The 21,784-nt window shown below is 37.1% G+C and overlaps 1 protein-coding gene across 3 annotated transcripts in view; it reads left to right on the plus strand.

Annotated features, from left to right (window-relative positions):
- The window catches only part of LOC126375886 (uncharacterized), a 120,600-nt gene that overhangs the window by 66,950 nt on the left and 31,866 nt on the right, over positions 1-21,784 (plus strand). The window contains exon 1 of one of the 3 annotated variants that reach the window (XM_050022966.1): positions 3,742-3,789. The exons of the other annotated variants lie outside the window; for them this stretch is intronic. Coding sequence (XP_049878923.1) covers positions 3,755-3,789 — 35 coding nt within the window. The 5' untranslated portion in view covers positions 3,742-3,754. Of the gene's footprint in view, positions 1-3,741; positions 3,790-21,784 lie in introns of those variants that run through there. 3 annotated transcript variants of the gene reach the window in all.

Genomic DNA, 21,784 nt, shown 5'->3' on the forward strand with positions numbered 1-21,784 from the left:
TCGATTATTTGATATCGATTCGCGTAATTTGTAACGTATGCGGTTTATGAACGCACGTTTTGAAACTTTAAAAAATGTTCTGATAGCCAGATATAGTTTGTGACTTTGTGACCAAATTATTAATAATACATAGTATAAAACTTAGAAAATCGTAAATCAAAAGTCGTTGGGTTTGTTGTGAGAACGAATAAATTCATTTAAGTACATGCGATTTTATCTGTTTCGATCGCAATTTCTTCAAGACGACTAGTAGATAACGGATAATATAAGTATTATCTTTGATTAAGGGTAAAACTTACCCCGCGAAGAGTCGAGTAGCTACTTTAAAATTATAAAACACAATTAAACACATAACTACTTACATAAGGGTAAAATTAATATTCTTTTTTGAAGTGATAAAAGAAAAAGAAAGTAAGGTAAAAGAATAAAAGTCGTCAATTTTAAAATTATTGCTCATCTCTTTAATAAAATAATTATTCAGAAGATAACCCAATGACTTTGTCCCGGAAAAACGTTTGCATTGTCTAATTTTTCAATTTTACGCCCTTTTACTAGTTTCAAAAGTCAAAACAATGCACGCAAATGGTTTAATTGTACCTATTTTTAATTCGAAAGAAAGTGTGAGACTTCGTTTCTAAAAGCTGAATAAAATTATCTAATGTCTCTATCGTAAACATGTCAAACTGTGGGAACCGGCAATTTACACCAAACAAAGCCAACAAAATTTTTTATGAACGTGTCTAGGAACACAGCATCAAACACAGTGATTTTTTAACAGAATATTCTAGAATCCAAAAAACGATTTTAGTCAAATGAGAACTTTTTACGAAATGGTAAAACGAAAAATGTATTTATTTATTAAAATAATTATTACTTACTTAGAAAAAAAGAATTAATATGAGAAATTTAAACGAAATAATTTGTCTAAATATGCCAAGTTTAAACTTCCAACTTATTATTTAGTATTATGATTTTTTAAATTATAATTTTAAAATTCCTAAATAAATAAAAAAATATGGGATTATATTTTGATCATTTTAAGGTGGCATCTATTTCCAGATTTAGCATATTATAATTTACCTAGTCATCTACATAATTTTTGAACACAAACTTGATTTATTTAAAAGCACAAAATGAATGCATAAAAGCGCGCGTAAATAAACTTTCCCGCACAGTTGGAACACACCTCAGTGTTGCCCACATAACAAATTAATTAGAGCGAAATTGTTCAAAACATTTTTCATACGAATTAAAAGAGAAATGAGTAGAAACTCTGTCGTATTTAAGTAAAAAAATGAAAGTGTAGTCTAGTCCACTTTTAGTTTGAAGTAAATGCGGACCGGTTCCATTTCTGGTTGAAATACGAAAAAAATGTTATATAAATCTGATATAATGCTCCGCTTAATATACATTAGAGCCATTACTTATTAATCACTTAATCGAATCTTATCAACAGATCCGAAAACATGTAGTATGTTTTTTTTTTAATTATTTTGAATTCTGATCACATCACAATTGGGTAGTGTCCTATGTCAAAGATAAATTACAATATTCTGATTAGTAAATAAAGATGGATGTAAAACTGACGCAAAATATATTTTTTTTCTATTCAACTTATTTAAGAATTTGAATCAAGAAAAACTTAATAATAAGTCCGACATTTTATCACGTTGTTGTATGACGTCACAGTGTGTTTTTTTATATTATTAATTCCATAGTAATTTTGTGTTTCCACGTTTAATGAAAGTACAACAGATACAATTTATGTTTTAGATGTTAATTAGTGTCGATAATAAAATTTGTAGGAACTGCAAACAAATACATTACATAAAAACTTCTTATTACCGACAAAATAATGTACTTGATATTGAATTTTAATGTTTTTCAGTCTCCTATTAGGCGAAAGCTTTCTATGGTCTATTTGTTGGTCGAACTATTTTTTTTTTATATGATTTATTGTATGTTAGTCTCAGATTGCTGCACAAATGGGGGCCGCTAAGAGCCCTCGCCCGATACAAAACTTAAGCCAACAGGCCTGAGGGTGCCCAAACGGGCCCGAACCTCGGCTCAGGGCGGAGAGGATCATATATTTTGAGAGAAGTCCTTAGTGGGCCGATAGCAATACGCGCTGAAAGAGGGAAAAAGTCGACAACAACGATGGGATCGGTTTCGGGGCACTGAAGTGTTTGTTGTCGCGCGCTGATTGGCTGCCTCTATGCAACGGTTAGAGCAAATTTTGGCCCAAATATCTTAAGCCTGAAGTTACTTGCACGAAGTTATTTATTTTTAATTTTATTTGTTCTTTGGAAAGACGGAAGGCCGCGTCGGCTTCGCCCTCTTGGCAAGTAGAACAACGTATTATGTATGTTTCATTTATCCGGTTGTTGAAGAACCTGCGTCTAATCGTGGAGAGTTGTAGTCTACTGACTGAGCCCAGATAACAAATTACTTACATTTTCATTTAGAGTAACATTCTAATTACAACGTTGGCAACATTGCGTGGCACTCAGGCGTCTAGGCAGCATAAATTGACGCCAATTAGTCAAATAATTGAATGTTGGCACCACTGCTAGCTTGCATGACTCTGGACTAAATACATAATTTCTCATGCTTTCAAGAAAATCTAAGCAAATCATAGCGTGATGCAATAGTGTAGGTACGAGCAGGTAAGTATATATAATTAGGTACATCTATTTACGTATTCAGTGGGATTTGCTTATAATTTGTACTCGTTAATTAGAAGATCTTCTTATGAAAGTAGGTATTTAAGTCGTGCACAGCTTCTATGTACATATACGTATTTATCATCACATTAGCTGTTTGATGACAGCACGTAGTTCTTTTCGGTGTAATACGTAGTTTCCAACATGCTTTTCGAAAGACATTTCGGAGAATAATTTTCTTGTTTCATACTTTTAGAGCGCGATTTTTCCGTATTCCGATTTTAATTTTGAATTTACTTATATTTTCTATAATCAGGAGATGTCCGAATCCTGATGTGTGGACTGTAGTAGATAGTAAGAGGTCGAGGGTTCTACTTCCAAGTGAAAACACCAGCTTGTCCCTTGTCACTATTTATTTATATGTTTACAATTGCTACACTTTCGCGGGAAGCGTCGGCCATTCAAGTCGGTATAATATTGCCATATGAAAATATTCTTAATTATATAATCTGTTTAACAACAACAACAACAGCCTCCGTGGTCTAGTGGTTAGAGCGTTAGGCTCACTATCTGGAGGTCCGGGTTCGATTCCCGATGGGGACATTGTCGAAATCACTTTGTGAGACTGTCCTTTGTTTGGTAAGGACTTTTCAGGCTTGAATGTATGTTATATAATCTGTTGTTCGAGCCTTACATCCCAACAAGGGATAAAAGGATTAGAAGAAAAAGAGATATATAATATTTTCATACTTGTGTTGCCAGCAACAGAGGTTCTACTCATCCCGAAGTTCCATTCCTAGTCCAAAGATGACGCGGTATTGACCTTCATTTCTATAAGGTACTCATATAACAATGCATTGTGAATCATTTCTGGTTAGTGCATATTGTCCCGAGACACTACAGATAATATGAGCCCATTGTTTATACAACAGAATATAAATTCTGTCACATCTTGTGAGCAGACCGTCCGTCTGGTCTGCACTTCTGTTAGTTTAAAATTTGTAGATGAAAAGAAAAGTGTTTAGGTTTTTTTGTGCTAAATAGTGCAAAGTGAATTGTTAAGTGTAAAGTGTAAGTGTAAAGTGAGATTGATGGTTGTCTGTTGGAAGGTGCTTGCGGAGAAAAAGTAAGGGTTATCAGATTTATAATGACGTTATATTTTAGATGCATAACAATTAAAGCCATTTTGACAAATAATCAACATCAAACCAAATATTCCGTCATCATCATCAATTTAAGAGCCACGCTCTTGTTGGTGTAGCATTTTCCAATCCAGTCTATCAAAGGCCAATTCCTTGACTTCCCTATAAGACACGACGTTAACCTTTTCTTTAATCTGTTCCATGTAAGCTCTTCTTGGTCTTCCCCTTCCTCTCTTTCCTTCTAGCTTTCCTTCTATGATGTTTTTAATGAATTCGTCGTGTCTTATTAGGTGTCGAATCATCTTGCCTCTTCTGTCCTCAATAATTCTCAGTATTTGTCTCTTTTCCCTTACTCTTACTAGCACTTCCTCATTTGTAACCCTTTCTGTCCAACTTATTCTTTCCATCCTCCTCCAACACCTTTCAACACATTTCAAAGGCCTCGAGTCTCTCTCTGTCCTTCTGTGTCAGTGTTCAAGTTTCACATCCATAGAGGGCTATACTCCATACGAAGGTTTTGACACATCTTTTTCTGATTGTTTTGGCAATCTTAGCCTTGAATATGCACCCTTTGTTATGGATTTGATATGGATGGAAATATTCCGTATTGCACACAATTGATACATACACATATACGATATATAAAACTTACTAAACTTATATAATTACTCATAATATATCATCTGCCAACAAACTGCTGTGCACTGCCAATAAACTGCCGTGCAGTTTGGCGGACGGTACCGATGTACACACCTAAATCATTTAATATTTTTGAAATATTTTTTTTTTTTTTTCATGAGCTGAGTAAGTTAAGTATGCATGAGTATTAGAAGCTTATATATTTAATGTGTTGTGGGTCGAATCCAGCACGGGCCTAAACCTTTGATTTACGAAATCGTATTTCGAATTCATGTTTGGATCATAAATGATTATCACGTGCTCAGCGGTAAATGAAAACATCGTGAGGAAACCCACATTCCCGAGAAATGCGTTTCGGTGGTATGTGACCTACCCTGTATTGGGTTGGTTATCCCTTCGCGGGTTGGAAGGTCATACAGACAGTTGCTTGAAAAACCGGACCTGTCAAATCTTTAGGTTAGGTAAGCGGACCCTGTAAAACCGGGATAACGCTAGGTAGATGACAGATTTAAAGTTTTTCATGCAATTCTAATTTTAAAATATTCGCCCTATCAATCCGTCAATTCAACAAATCTAAAACCATACCACCGCCAGAGTGATTTCCCGGCAAATTGTTAGAGATACCCACCATCCAACAAACGATGTAATGACAGTTGTTACAGCTACAGCTGTTACCGACACGCTAAACAATATTCCGGCCACGCGAGGGCAATTTGTTGGCAACACCAGACCAATAACAATGACCTTGGTACTATTATGCAGGGTGTTAGTGGCATCGTAACGAATACTGAGAGGGATGGTTCAGGCCAAATTCTGAGTTGATATCAAGTGGAATTTTCAGTCGGAAAATTATGAAAAATTTGTGTTTTATTTATTATTTTTAAATAATTAAAAATACAATTTTCAGTTCCATACTTTTGCGACGGAAAATACCACTTGATATCAACTCAGAATCATGGTCTGAATCATCCCTCAAAGTTTTCGTTACGATGTCACTAACACCCTGTATTGTCATATTATATATATATTATATTATAATACACAGCCAGTCCTAAGTTCGATTCCCTTTAAGGACACTTTAAAAAAAAACACTTTGTGAAACTGTCCCTAGTTCGGCTAGGACATTATTGAAATTACCTGATTATCTAAAAAATAAGACGATTATGAATTTAAGTACGAATATACGGTCGTGTGACGACTTCAATAAAAGCATACAATAATATCACATAAGCTAAATCAGAAATCAGAATCATTTATTCAACGTAATTATCATGGATAAACTTGTTGAAGGTCAATGTAACATTTTTGAATTTACGTCATTTCGCAAGGTGTTATGGCTGAGGAGAAGAAATGACAAGAAACTGCAACAGCAACACATCTTTTAAAAACCAATGAGGATATACATTACAAGTTATTTAATAACTAGAGGAACACATTCAATACCAGACATTTTTATCATTTAGGTAGTCATTAATCTTATAATAAGCTTTTTTACATAAAGTAAGCTTCACATGAGCTTTAAATTTATTTTCTGACAAATGACAATGGGCACTTTTGTATGAAACTTGGTCCAAGAACCTCCACTGATGAGACTTATATGTAATGAAAGCTTATGCTTTCCCTATGATTCTGGCAAAGTTCTATCAGATTCTGTCCCGGGGTTCTTTTTTTACGGCCATGTTTGTCCTGGCTAAAAATGTGATAAAATACAGTGGGAGCTAAAATCGACTCAAGATTTGTTGCTGGATAACTAAGTCTACATAAATAATTATGTATCATATTGTATATCATTTTAAAGAGGATCTTTTCCAAAATCCGAAACATTAAAAAAAAAAACAAAAAAAAACTTTTTGTAATTGAATTATAGTCAATTTATATCTGCAGCGCCATTGTTTCTCGGTAGCTAAGTTCAAGTCTCATGCCTTTTACCCCTTCCAAAAGTATCTTACCGATTTTTTTTATATTGCTTCCGGAAATGGTCTGAGTGATAATAACAAGAAAAATAAATAAACACCTCTCCGATAGAGACCGGCTAAGTTATTGCCTATTGCAAGAAATCGTCATCATTAGCAAGTCATTACGGTATTGCATATTATAAGCTTATCAGCAACTTGGAACTTGGTCCAAGAACCTCCACTGGTGAGACTTGCATGTAATGATAGCTTATACTTGTCCTATGATTCTGGCAAAGTTCTATCAAACTCTGTCCTAGGGTTTTTTTACGGCCATGTTTGTCCTGAGTGTACAGTAGTGGACTGCAAAATCACCTCAGGATTTGTTGTCGAAAAACTATTTAACTAAGTCTATATACATAATTATTATCATAATGTATATCAATTTTAAAGGGGAAGGTTATCAGAATCAGAAACACAAATAAAAAAAATGCATTAAGTATGTAAACGACTTTTAGCCAACTCACGTCCGTAGCACCATTTTTCTCAGCAACCACGTACGAGTTTCGCGCCTTCCAACCTTTCCAAAGGAGCCCAATCATTTTTTCCTTCTTCTGATATTGCATTCTTAACCTGACAAGTGACAACAAAAAAAAATAAGAAGAAATAAAATAGATACCATTGCGATAGAGGCCGCGTAAGCTATGGACCTATTGCAAGATAACGTACTCAAAGGCTAGTCATTATAATCCAACAGACGTAACATGATTAGAATGCGGCGGGACGGAAATGTAGTACATCGCCTTATGCGAAAGAGACGAAATATGTGTCTCTTTAAACACTAACAGTATACAGCTTAGTACGAGAGAAACAAGAAATAAGTCATTCTAATCAAGATGCAATACAATGACTCTATTGTATACAAAAGAAACACATTTATTAAACAAGTTCAGGCAATAACTGGTGCAAAAGGCGGCTTTATTGCCAAGGTAGCAATTACTACCAGGCAACCTTACGTTTACGATACGTTTGTTGTACCATTCGGCATTGTTTATAAGACAAGATATAAGCCTGGATTAATAAAACAAGATTGTGGTGAAAGAAAACATACTACATTTGCGTCCTCCCGCATTCTAATCATGTTACGTCTGTTGGATTATAATGACTAGCCTTTGAGTACGTTATCTTGCAATAGGTCCATAGCTTACGCGGCCTCTATCGGAATGGTATCTATTTTATTTCTTGTTGTTGTCACTTGTCAGGTTAAGAATGCAATATCAGAAGAAGGAAAAAATGATTGGGCTTCTTTGGAAAGGTTGGAAGGCGCGAAACTCGTACGTAGCTGCTGAGAAAAATGGTGCTACGGACGTGAGTTGGCTAGCAATATAAAAAAAATCGGTAAGATACTTTTGGAAGGGGTAAAAGGCATGAAACTTGAACTTAGCTACCGAGAAACAATGGCGCTGCAGATGCAAATTGACTATAATTCGCTTACATAAAGACTTTTTTTGTTTTTTTTTATGTTTCGGATTTTGGAAAAGATCCTCTTTAAAATGATATACAATATGATACATAATTATTTATGTAGACTTAGTTATCCAGCAACAAATCTTGAGCCGATTTTAGCTCCCACTGTATTTTATCACATTTTTAGCCAGGACAAACATGGACAAACATACGTAAAAAAAGAACCCCGGGACAGAATCTGATAGAACTTTGCCAGAATCATAGAGAAAGCATAAGCTTTCATTACATATAAGTCTTATCAGTGGAGGTTCTTGGACCAGATTCGCCCATTCTCCTTTAAAATATTATCTGGTATTTTATTGTAAAAACGTATACATAACCCCAAAAAAGATGAATTTAATTTACTTAATCTAGAATTTTGAATAGCAATTTTATGTTTATTTCTTGTATTGTAAGTATGCCTTTCACAGTTTCTCGGAAGGAGAGATAAGTTTTTACGTACATACATAATGTTTTCATATATATATTGACTTGCGACCGTCAGTATATTTATTTCTTTAAACAGCTCCCTTAAAGAGTCCCGACAACGCAGCTTATAAATAGCGCGAACTCACGAGTATATCCCAATTGGGGTCAGAGGTACATCCATCGCAAGATGAACTAAGTATCCACACCTCACCGAGCTCTTTGTTAGACCAAAACGTGATAGGTGGTGAGCCGTATCGCCATATATAATGGTCGAGCCAACTTTGTTTTTTTTCCAAATTTGATCGATGTTGGATCATTTTAGACTGCCTTATAAGTAACTACGAAATATTAGGTAAGTACCTAAGTTGTTTATGTTTTAAAGGTTACTTAGGTATGTGGTTAGTGTTAGTATCAAGAAAATTTATAGAAACTTCAATACCACCAAGTATGAAGTAAGTATTATGCTAGATACCTAATGATAGGTGGGGTGCAATTTTCAGTGGCCAATCTTACTTCGTATCGGCAGCTGATTGCGTTTGTAATCACTCTTACTAGAGATGTGGTATTTTTATGACTAGTAAGTAATATTTACTAATATTTTGTGTCGTTATTACTAGTTTATTATTCGATTACTGAAGTATAAACCTGCCCTTAACGTGTTTTGAGATATGTGAGGACTGACGGGCACAAAGTTTTTTTCTTTGTCTCCTTAAAAATTATTAAATTAAACTTATAAAGTAGTATAACAGTGTACTGAAATATTAGGTATCTATATGGCATTAGATATAAATAAAAAGATTTATAAACTATTTTGTTACTTATTTTAGTTTATTTTTGGTGTACTCGGCATTAAGAATAAGCTCTGTGAAAAATACCATTTGTAACGGTTATTGACTATCTACTGAACTAGCTTTGTCGTAGAGAATCAGTGCACGACTCTATGACAGAGCTCGAGTAAGACCCATCTCATTACTGCGGCGCCTAAAGAAAGTGAACTATAGCAAAAAGTAATCGAAACTTTCGGTTTCACCTTATTGTGCTCAATAGTACGCTACCATACAGAAAAACTAATCTTTATCATCACGAGAATAGGCAAAAGAAATCGGACTATTGTGCCAGTGCGTGCCGCTAGTTAATTCTTTTTTAATCTTTTTAATTTCTTCGCTCCATTCAAATATATTTTATCTTTTGTTTATTTTTAGCGGCAATTTAGAATTTATTTCTTGCGTGTTTGAAAATGGAATGTTAAGAAAAGGTACTTTATTATACGCATTAGTAGCATCACCACCTTGACCAACTTGTAATAGGTAATTTTGTAGTGAGTTCCCATCGGACACAATAAAGACCTTTTTTGCGGGCTATTGTTAGGAATGTAAACATCAACATTTTGTTTTTTGCGCTAAGATCGCCATTGTTGGTAGAAATTGCCGATATTGAAAGGATGTTGATTACTTGATTAGTTGGATTTGTACCTTTGTTTTACAATCATCCGTTTATTTTTTACAATTTGCCCCTTGTGATTATACCGATAGGTACCTACATTATCTGCAGCTGTGTTGTTGTAAAGTTTTTTGAAACATTCATGTTGTATCAGAAGAGTATAGTTTTTAACAAAGCCAAGTAAGTAGTGCACTTGCATATAAAATATAAATAGTTGGCTTTTAGAAAGCGTTTAGATAAACATACCTAAGTATATAACTTATACAAATAGGTACCTACCTAAGTAGTAGGTACCCATTTGTTTCCTACTTTTGTGATAATGAATCATACCACCATAATTATCATTGAAGACCAAGATTCACTTAAGATCACTTGCAAGAGCATCGCTAGCCGCGGAAGCCAGAAAAAAAAGAACTTAAGCAACTTATCATTTCGCATTCTAAAAGACAACCACTACCACTTTTATTAACCCACCATGCGGGGTTGGCTGGCCGAGTTCTCTTTTAGAGATAAGTCCACCTTTTGCACCTATTTTTGTTCTCTTGTCGTTAATTTAATTAATGTGTAAGTACAATAAAAAGTTCAATAACCATATTTTGTTCCTGATTTTGAATTCACTACTGGGCCGACCAAATGGGGAATACCAAGGCTTTTGCTTGGTAACAAAACCTATAGATCTTCAAACAAATAGCTACCACCATCGCCTCCTAATACCCGACCAAACTACCAATACGTTTGGACATCAAAATGCGATTTTCTCCATTCACAAGGAAACGCACTAACAATAATCATAATAATATTATTATTCAAACACTTCCCGCCACCCGGGTGCGCCCGCGCAGTTCACACGTTACTTGACGCTTGTAAATCTTTTACCGGTTATGGAAGTTATGGTACATTTATGCTTTATACAAAATATGACATAGAGACAACTGACTTCTGTTATCTCTATAGGGACCTCACCAACCCTGGTGTCAGGGTTGATATTGAGCAGCCAAAAGCGCTGACATGGCCTATGTCGGATTGTCACAAGATTTTGATGAGATGATGTCCCTTTTAGAGATAAGGTTTAAATTTATTATTTTGTTTACTCCTCTATACAGTGTACCTGCCTACTTATTTCTAAAATAAATGATTTTCTGTCTTCTTCTTTCTTTCAATGCAAAGACTACCTCAGTATAAGTAAATAGTAGCCAAGACCGACTGCTTAACGTGCCTTCCGACGATCGGGTGATCAGCCTGCAAACATAAACATTCCCGAAATTTCAGAAGTAGCCCCAATAAGAAGTAGCCCTAATGAGAAGTAGCCCTAGTGAGAAGAAGCCCAAATGAGAAGTAGCCCTAATCAGAAGTAGCCAAAATGAGAAGTAGTCCATTTGCGAGTCGGTTGCCATAATGAGAATTAGCCCTAATGCGCCTAACCAAACTGTTACCGGGATTCGCACCCAGGACCTCCGGGCGTGAGCTCAACTCTCAACCACAGGACTACGGAGGCCGTTGACGAGTTTGGGACGAGTTGACCACGCATCGACTCGCCTCTTCGACCTGCCCGGGACGACCTTTGTTCTTTAATCATGTTGTCTTCTTATCGATGACATTCAGATCTATTATGATGACGACAGTCAGATTAAAGTAGTTGTACCGTCCCGCACCTTATTTTACTGTCACTGGTTGCCTGGAAGAAATTGCTGCAGAGCAATTAAGCCGCCTATTATATTGTGTTCACTTTTGTCTAAGTTTAAATTGTTGAGTGTGCAATTAAGAATAAGCACCTTCTTTAATTCGAGTTCAACGTAGAAACAAAAGACTCTCACAGAAAAAAGAGACAACCTCAGTCACTGGCTGTACGGTCAGTTAAGTACAGTCGCGTGCAAAAAGCCGGTAATCTGCCATCAACACCTGTGGGACGGCTATTACGGACCACACGTCTGCGCGACTGTACTTCCTGGTGGCATCTTGTATGTAGATAATGTAGATAGAAGGTAGTTTGTGATAAATGGTTCTTCGAGGATGTTTCTTCCGGGTTAGTCTGATAGAAAGTCATACATAATAGGTACATACATAAATCCACGCCAGAGAGCTTATGAGGTTAAGCACAGCCACAGTTTTTGATATATCATCCTAAGACGGTTATGATGATTTTTTAATATGATGGAAAGTCCATCCATTATTAATTACTTTATTATGACTATTTACAATAGTGTCTGTGATTGTAATAAAGGATAAAGATACATCCATCGCAAGATGATCTACGCCACCCACCCAAATGTCCCAGGTTCGATATCTGGTCACGACCATTTTGGAAACGACCTTCTTTCTAGCCTTCTTTTTCCGGGCGATGTAGAGGCATCGCCATCCCCCCCCCCCCCCCCCAAATCGACACCGCGATTAATTCCGTCGCTAATTGGGAGGGAATATGGAGCATACTCCATCACCACCACGTTACTATATTGCGAGTTGGTGGAGGTGTTTAGTCACACCCCGGACTTCTATACAAAAAACTCATTCTTACCAACGTAACGCGTAAGTGTGAACGAGACAGACCAACCGCGCACTCATCCATTAATTCTTATCGGCTTACGACCATTTAACACATTCACTGTTTACAAAATAAATAAAAATCATAGCTGGAAACCAGAACTTTTTAAGATGAATTTTTATTAAGTACCTATGCATGCTTGTAAATATGGATAAATGTATATTTTTATTATTATTATTTCAATAAAAAAAACACATTTTTCAAATCCGGAGGAATGTGTTAAGACTAAAGTAAGACCCAGAGGGGGTGAGGTCGGCGACCGGTACGATTAGGTGCGGGGCGGAGAGTTACCGTTCTATACGTATTTATTCTATGGATTAGTAGACACCCCATGTGCTAGAGTTCTCAAGCCACCCGGCAGAATTCGACTTGGCTTCTATTATTGACTAACCATGCATTTATTTAATTATTTATTTATTTTATTTAAGGAAAACATACAGCTTAAAATAACACATGTATCAATATAACACACTTAAGGTAGTACAGCAGCCAATTTAGTTTTCACCAAGAATTAATGCATGCACTTGCGTATACAAAAAGAAGTAAAAATAAAACACATATAGGATGATTTAAAGAGAATACGAATCTAGACACATAATGTAGAATCTAGATGCATGGCACATAAGCTTAATTAATTACACAAACTTTCGCAAGAAATTATTATGTTACTATTATATTCATAATTTTTACAATATTAAATACAATGTTAATAAAACATAATAACATAGTCAAATTAAATACCTACACTACAATACGTCAAAATACACTCACACACACATATATATATATATATATATATATATATATATATATATATATATATATATATATATATAAACCATATCAGGCGTCAAAAAGCCCTCCGGAAAGCGAACCCCGCCCGAACGTTCCCATTATGCTTGCAGCGTTGCCCCTCTGGACCGCAAGTGAAATACGCTGCGCGAGGAAAAAGCCAGCTCGAGGGTCTCCGCCTCCAACCCTTATACGGCGACCAACATCACGCACCAAAGCTTTGGCCTCAACGCCCCAAGGTCCCGCTGTCTCCAACGCAAATGGCACGAACTCATACGCTGACTCCAAATTGGCACAAATTGTTACTATTAGAAAAGCACAGTTTCTCACTAACCAATAAACTTGTCAAATAAATCAATTTGAGACATGAGAAATCACCTACGAATTTGAACTCTACGCCCGTTTCAATAAAACACATGTAAGTCGGAATTATCGACAATATACAAAGTTACAAGTGACAGAAGTCACAATTTGGTGCGAATTTTAACCTTATTGCCAAGGCGTAAGATTATTGAACATGTGTAGATGTTTATGAGGACTTTCCCAACATGATACTCGTATAAAGTAAAAGTAGTAGAACTCGTAGTCAAGAGCCTCCTGTGACACCGTAGCGTAACTAAAAATTATATGATTAATTATTGTTATTAAACCATTAGGTGCCCATAAAATGTACAGTGTTATGTGCGTCATGCGATTATGTAATGTTATGCGACATAAGTTGCTGATAAAATCCTTGGGTTAAAATGGCCACACCAAAGCAATTCCCGAACCAGCAACCTCACATTGAGAGTCAAACTAACTAACTGGTCTACCACGGCTATCTGCTTTGACATAACCAATTTTGCATTTTTTGTTGTGACACGTGGTTGTGACTGGCGGCCATGTTTATTGGGCGCTAATAAGCCGCGCGGGCGCACACTCAGGTGAATCAGCGTGCTTTCTACCATACACTGTTTGTAAACAATTTGCTACTCTTCTTACTAAACGTTGTTATTAAAAGTTGATGAACACTTGTGACTTGTTTAGATGTTTCATTCGCGATAAATGTCGGAAAGAATAACTAAGATCGTTGCAAACTGCCTAGTCAAGTCACCTGGGAAATGTTTTTTATTTGCATCGGATTGCATTCACTATTTGGCTGAACAAATGGGGAGCGCTAAGAGCATCTGGTAAACGAATTTTATCTGGTCTGAAGGTGTCCACATATTAGGAGGTTGCGAATATCTTAACAATTTAGCTGAGCGTGAGTAATTATTAATTATTATCACTCCTTTGAAATATGTACGTGTGTATGAGATTTTCTTTCTTTAATTGAGTCGTGTACTAGATTCAAGATAAATAATAAAATTCTGATTAGGTACTAAATAAAGACATCATTTTATTTTTTCTATTTAACTTATTTATGAATTTCAGTCAAGAAAAACGTAATAATAAGTCCGACATTTTATCACGTTTTTCTATGACGTAACAGTGTGCTTTTCATATAAATTCCATAATAATTTCGTCTTTTGACGTTTAGTAAAAAGTAACTGATTTGACTAGTTAGAAACTAGCCTATTATTTTTTATTAAAGTATTTTTAATTATCTTTGTAAATTAATACCAATATTGGACAATACCTGAAAAGGAATATACTTACTTAACACGTACGTGTATTTAAAAATACATTAGAGTTAAATTTTATGTTAAAATTATGCACATCATTTTATAACTTGACTGTATAAATTAAAAGTGAAAACGTGCGTACTGCAGTGTGAAGTAATTTGAAGTTACTTATTTATAATATTGTAACTTAATAGCCATATTTACTTTTTGTATAAAAGCAGCTGGCTATAGGTAAACTTGCATCTCCATCCTAATCCTCATCTCACCCCCATCCTATCTATATCCCATCCCATCAACATTCCATCAACATCCCATCCCGATCCAATCCTCATCTCACCCACGTCCCTATCGATATAAAACAACAGGTTACTGCACTTAGTATTAATGAGCGAAGGGTGTGTACTGTGAGGATGATTGATATTTATATCGAACGACTCTTTCAGGGTGAGTTTAGCAAAGAAAAAAACACACTGACAAAGTTGAGACGCTTTTACACCGTCGGCGAAAAAGAGATTTAGGTATCGACTATTTTCTCGCTCAAGAAACGAATAAAGATGACCTATCAAAGAAACTCACTGAGCTAAGAGAAACATGAACTAGCGGTATCATAGAGAGACAACACAGATGTGTCCTGTCCCTGTCGCAATGACATATTTGACATTTAGTGAGACGTACAGTTCAATTTGTCAAAAACAGTTAATGTGACACTGTACCAAAGTATACATATCAATGCACGTGACCATTGATGTAAAATGTTCCTATAGTATGTAAACTAACCACAGAAACTAACCAATACACCTCACAGTTCACACATTCATACATACATAACAACAAAAGCTGCATAAGTAACAAGTACTTACCCATACACGCACAATTGCTTATTGTAGTCGGGTTCTCAGCCAGATATCTCCAAACGAGAAAGTCTCCTTTCTACTGAATATCCCACATGAAGACGCGAAGATTATGAACACAATAACAGTGAAGATAATCAGGTTACGAACCTAGTATTGATGTAACGTATTTTTTTGACGTGACTTATTGTAGATTTGGCGCAAATGGCATTGACTACTTGGCTGGATGAATGGGCAGCGCTGCTCTCAATTTATTGGGGTTACAATTTAAGACAACAGGCCTGAGGGTACCCAGTTGGGCGCGAACCTCTGCTCAGGGTGCCGTCTGAGAGGATTATAATACACTTCTCATCAAAAAAATCGAAACACTTCCGTTTTCATTGTTTCTGTCCGAATTTAACACAAAAACGAATTCATACGATGAAAAAAAATAGATAAATGTATAGCTGGCAGTTTGGCCATTACAGTAATAAGCGAAAATTCTAAATTCAAAATTAGAATTTCATTTGTTTATCTTATAAACGTAATGAATCACTGTTTTGAGACAAATGTGTGTTTAGGGTTGGAGTACATTTAGCGTTTAAAAACTAAAAATTGGCGCCTATCCTTAAACTTTTTGTTTTTTATTTCAATACTGTGACTTTGGGACGTCTGAAAAAAGGTTTTTTTTCTAAAACGTATGGATACTTCGCCCACAGAAGCCGCCCAAGTTGTGGCATTGCTGGATTCTGGCCTTAGTCAGCGTGTTGTGGCTGCAAGACTGCATCTAAGCCTGTCATCTGTTCATAGAGTCTATAAACGTTATCGGGAGACTGGTTTGTTCACGCGCCGTTCAGGATCTGGCAGGAATCGGGTCACTTCTGAGCGAGATGATCGATTTATTGTAACAACTTCTTTAAGAAATCGACGCCTTAACGCTTTTCAACTGCAGCAGCGGCTTCGTGTTGTACGAAGGGTGGCTGTAAGTGACTCTACAATTAGAAGAAGGTTGAAGGATCGTGGACTGGTACCGCATAACCCAGCAAATGGGCCGAAATTAACTGCAGACCATCGAAGAGCGCGCCTTAACTTTGCACGTGAGCACCTAAATTGGTCATACCTACAGTGGAGCAAAGTTCTCTTTTCTGATGAGTGTAAAATTATGCTGTATGGTAACGACGGAAGGAACAAGGTCTACAGAAGAGACGGAGAACGCTATGCACAATGCTGCATTGAAGAAAAGGTCAGCTATGGTGGCGGTTCGTGGACGGTTTGGGGAGGAATCAGCGCCGACGGTAAGACAGAGCTTGCTTTCGTGTCTGGGCCACGTCTGCCTGCACTAAACTGTCATCGGTACGTCGAAGAGTGTCTCGAGCCTCATGTGATGCCCTATGCACATTTTATTGGCAACGGCTTCATATTCATGCACGACAATGCTAGGGCTCACACCGCGGGCGTCGTACGAGATTATCTTAACGAAGTCGATATCTCTATTATGGAATGGCCAGCAAGAAGCCCGGACATGAATCCCATTGAACATCTGTGGGATGAATTAAAGAGACGAATTCGAGCAAGAGATCCTGCCCCAGAAACACTTAGCCAGCTGCAAGATGCAATCCAAGAGGAATGGGACAATATACCACAGCGTGTGATCGTGACTCTCATCCGATCGATGAAGAACCGTATGGAAGCAGTAATTAGAGCTCGGGGAGGGAATACAAGTTATTAAATAAACGTTTTTTAGCTCTTTTTTTCATTTACGTGTGTTGTTTTATCCATTTCCTTTATACTCCATACGGAATAAAAATGACTCATTTAACAAAATACGAAACCTATGAAAAATTCATTTATATTTAGAACATTAACATTAAGATTTGATAAGCTCATATTACTCACTATTAAACGACATTTAACATTTATTCCTAAATGTACACATTTTTCTGATAATCCTGACAAAACGTAAACTTATACATTGTTTTACCCGTTATTATGTGCTTTAAAACGTAAACTTGCAAGGTGTTTCGATTTTTTTGATGAGAAGTGTATATTTGAATGAATTAATCGTCTCTTGTGGGTCGATAGCGATAAACGCCGAATTGAAGGCAATCTTCGACCACGCCGCCGGCGCCTTGTTAGACAAAAACTAAAAGAACGAAATATATAAATAGACTAGACAAAAATAACATAACATAGCATCAGGGCTGTATCCCTAAAGGGGTAGCCACTCCTCGCCAGTCAGTCTTATGTGATAGGGGCAAGCCTATTGCCATTGACCGGACACAACTCCTGGAAACACCAGGGCCATGTCCCAATCGCATATCCATTGTGCCCTGAAACTTGCACGCGGGGGGATTTGATGAGCGCTTCCGCCCCGATAAATTACATAATTGATCGATTTGTCATCGACACGAAAGAAGAAGCCTCCTGGAAACTACGTATAATGTAATATCAATTTCCATAATTATGGTCATAAACACTAATAAGCAACTATAAATACTCGTCCTTTTACTAGGTCACGGGGGAAGTGCGACACTTCCGAGACAACAAGAGGTAAAAAGGCAAGTTCTTTTTAAGGCTTACAAGGCGCACCACAGGGCCGCCTTGACTTTGGCCTTGCGGTACGCAAACGGAAACAACCTCGCAAGAGCATGACCGCAGTTTATTTAAAGAAAATTGAGTAAGTTCCTATCAGGAACACTATATAGAGCACATCAAAAGCCCCTGACACGGCTCACGTGACGACTACTTACTTACATCATTAAGTAGTAACCGGGACCAACGGCTTAACGTGCCTTCCGAAGCACGGATCATCTTACTTCCGGACAATCTGGTGATCAGTGTGAACTATCAAAAATTTGCGGCAATTGCGGCACGCTAAGAAGGCCGTTTTCGCATAATAAAGTACTGCAATTCGCTCCTTCAATATAGTTAGAAATTAACACCAAACTTGATGAACACACACAATAAAGTATAGCTTTTTTGTCCATCATCAATTTAAGAGCCACGCTCATGTCGGTGCAGCATTTTCCATGCTACTTTTTTAAGGAAAAATAGGGCAGTGATTTCCCTCTTGCCTTCCGCCCCGCAGTACTCTGTCTGACGCAAGTGAGATGGCACCCAGAGTAGTCTATTACAAAGCCATACTAGGACTCCTGTCCTCCGCCTCTGAATAGTACTGACAGTTACTGCTGCCCTCTATCAGGTTTCAGGTTCCAGTCCCTGTGACTTGCCCTTTCCGTCCTGCATTGCCGTACCGATGGCTCCCATCTTCGTCTCTGCAACCGTTGAGGTCTTCACCCGTAACCCCGGGCAAGGGTTCTACGTTATACCCTGTAGGTCTGGGTCCCTATTCGAACTCTGCCACCATCTCACTCCGGCCTACTGAAGTAAGAGGCGCCCACCCCCGCGGCAAGGACGCGCCGAACAGGAATTGCCCCAGTGGAGGGCAGAGAAGATGACTCTGTCCCCACTGGGGCCGAGTCCAAAACGTAGTTATTAAATAATACGAAACTTGATGAGCGGGACAAACGTCAAAACGGCAATTATGGAGTAAGAGAGCCGCTTGTTTAAAGTTCCTTATCTCAGTATAAACAAAGGAAATTATAGTTTCCCTTTACTTAATTACTATTTTAATAAGGTAAGTTAAAGCCAAGACATTGTTAGACTATTTACGATTAAATTAAGGCTGACCAGATCCTTAAACTTTTTGGTCCACGATTGTTTGCGGAAATCAATAAAATATTCAGAGCACAAGTACTTTGAGGTTACATAGGATTTAGTTCAAAACATTGGGTTTGGTGTTTAGATTTCGTATTCGATACGAACACAATAACAAAGAAACGTTGCATCATGTGCATAAATTACACGTCTTTTGCCCATTGGGGTAGGCACAGACCACGGAATTCCATTTATTAATATTCTGACACACCACTTTCTTTTCTTCCAGACTATAAATGAAATATTTACTACAGAGTCTTTAACTAAGTACATGGCAAATGGCGGGCTTATCGTTATATGTAGCAACATCATCACGCGTGTTTCCCGGAAGGGGTAAGCAGAAGTTTATAGGGCTTAAATATGTCTTATATCAACCATACTGGGAATTTAGCATCTACTACACTGCAGATTGGTAGAATAAAAAAACTACTCTTACGAAACTCATTCACAAAGGCACTTCCTAATAGGGTAGTTTGCAGCTAGCCAAATCAGTTACTTTTTACTAGTATGAAAAAGCAACCTGTGACGTCATAGAAAAACGTGGCAATATGTCGCATTTATTATTACATTTTTCTTTATTTATTCCTATTATTCTTTAATAGGTTAAATAGGAATCACTTTTTGTCACATTTAGGCCTTTCTTTATTTAGTAATCAGAATTTCATAATTTATCTTTGACCTAGGAAACTACTTAATAAAATACCTAACAGTCTATCATCGCATGAGGGAGATGGAAAATTAGCGACATTTAATTTGTGGTCGCCATTTATAATTGTGCGAACAACATTGTATGAACCTCGCATGAACTAAGTAAACAAACGTCATCAACCATGGGAGAATCCAACAACCATCTGCTGATGACAGATAAGGCTCACCACACACTCATTAATAATAATTTCGTTTACCGTAAAAGATAAAAAGAAAACTTGTAAAGGAAATGCCTGGGAGTCGACGCGAAGACTGTCACATCATCACTAATTTAAGAGGCACACTCTTGTCGGTGTAGCATTTTTTTTTGACGTGACATATTGTACATTTGCCGCAGATGGCATTAACTACTTGGCCGGATAAATGGGGAGCGCTAAAGGCTCCCACGCGGTACAACGTTTAAAACAACAGGCCTGAGGGTGCCCAGTTGGGCGCGAACGTTGGCTCAGGGCGTCGTCTGAGAGGAAAAATATTTGAAAGGATTAATCGACCCTAGTGGGTTGATAGCGATAAGCGCTGATTAAGGGAAATCGTCGACCACGCTGGCGGGGTCGGTATCGGGGTCCTGAAGGGTTTGGTGTCGGGAACTGATTGGCTGCCTCTGTGGCTAGAGTAATCGGGTCGCCGGAATCGTATATTACGTCCGTCTGAGTAGCGTTCTCCATTCTTGTCTATCAAAAGCCAATTCCTTCACTTCCTTATAAGACACGACGTTCTCCTTCTCTTCTTCAACTCTACACCTCTTGAACTTCTCTCTTGAACTTTATCGCACCAAAATAGAAGGAAAAAAAAAGAAATAAAAAGGAGTATTTACTGTTTTTCAAATGCAGAACACAATCCCGATTTTGCGTAAAACGGGATATAAAAACTTACATTACTTATATACCTAAATGGAACACAATAGGGCTCAATAATAACCCTGGCACCAGGGTTGCTGAGGTTGGTCATCCACAGCACAACTCTATAATAATACCATATAATTTGTAAGGCATTCTTCTTTCTGTTGTCTTAAATTTTGTACAGGGTGAGAGCCCTTAGCGCTCTTCATTTATTCGGCCAGGTAGTAAATACCATTTGCAGCAAATCTACAATAAGTCACGCCAGGAAATAAGTGGTTGTACGTAATGTACTTATAGGCACTGTAAAATAACAATAAAAGTCAATAACTGAAATACCTACTAAACACAGGGTGTTAATGACATCCTAACGAAAATTAAGGGATGATTCAAACTATGATTCTGAGTTAATATCAAGTGGAATTTTCTGTCGCAAAAGCATGGAACGGAATTTTTTTAAATAAATTTTTCATGAATTTTGCGACAGGACATTCTACTTGATATCAACTCAGAATCATAGTTCAGTGGTCAGTGGTTGGTGGTTGGTGGTTGGTGGTGGTGGGTGGTGGTTCGTAGTTTAGTGGTCTGAATCATCCTCTTTAATATTCGTTACGATGTCACTAACACCCCGTATAAACTTTCAAACTCTCGTAAGTTTACATAGCCTTATCTCAATGTAACTCCATATAACTCAACAACAGAGATGAGCAAAGAGTACATTTACAATTCCAAATCTCTTAATTACACTCTAAATTAAGGAAACCAGCCAATTGGAACAACCTACTGTCTGAAGACACCAAAATCCAAAAAACACGTAAATGTACCAACTATTGCACAAGTAGCAACGGTTGATTAATTCTAAAAAGTTAAGTAACGTCTTAGCATCTTACACCTTTGTTCGAAACAATATTATCAGATAATTGAATTATCTGATAGAGATTTTAATTATTACGTTCACTTCGCCTCAAAAATTCACCCACTTCTATTCGGAAATGCACTAAATATTATGTAAATAGTTTCTCGGTGAACAATAGAGAAATAACGTTG

The sequence above is a fragment of the Pectinophora gossypiella genome, chromosome 20 (assembly GCF_024362695.1).
Source record: "Pectinophora gossypiella chromosome 20, ilPecGoss1.1, whole genome shotgun sequence".
In the NCBI taxonomy this organism is placed as follows: Eukaryota; Metazoa; Arthropoda; class Insecta; order Lepidoptera; family Gelechiidae; genus Pectinophora; species Pectinophora gossypiella.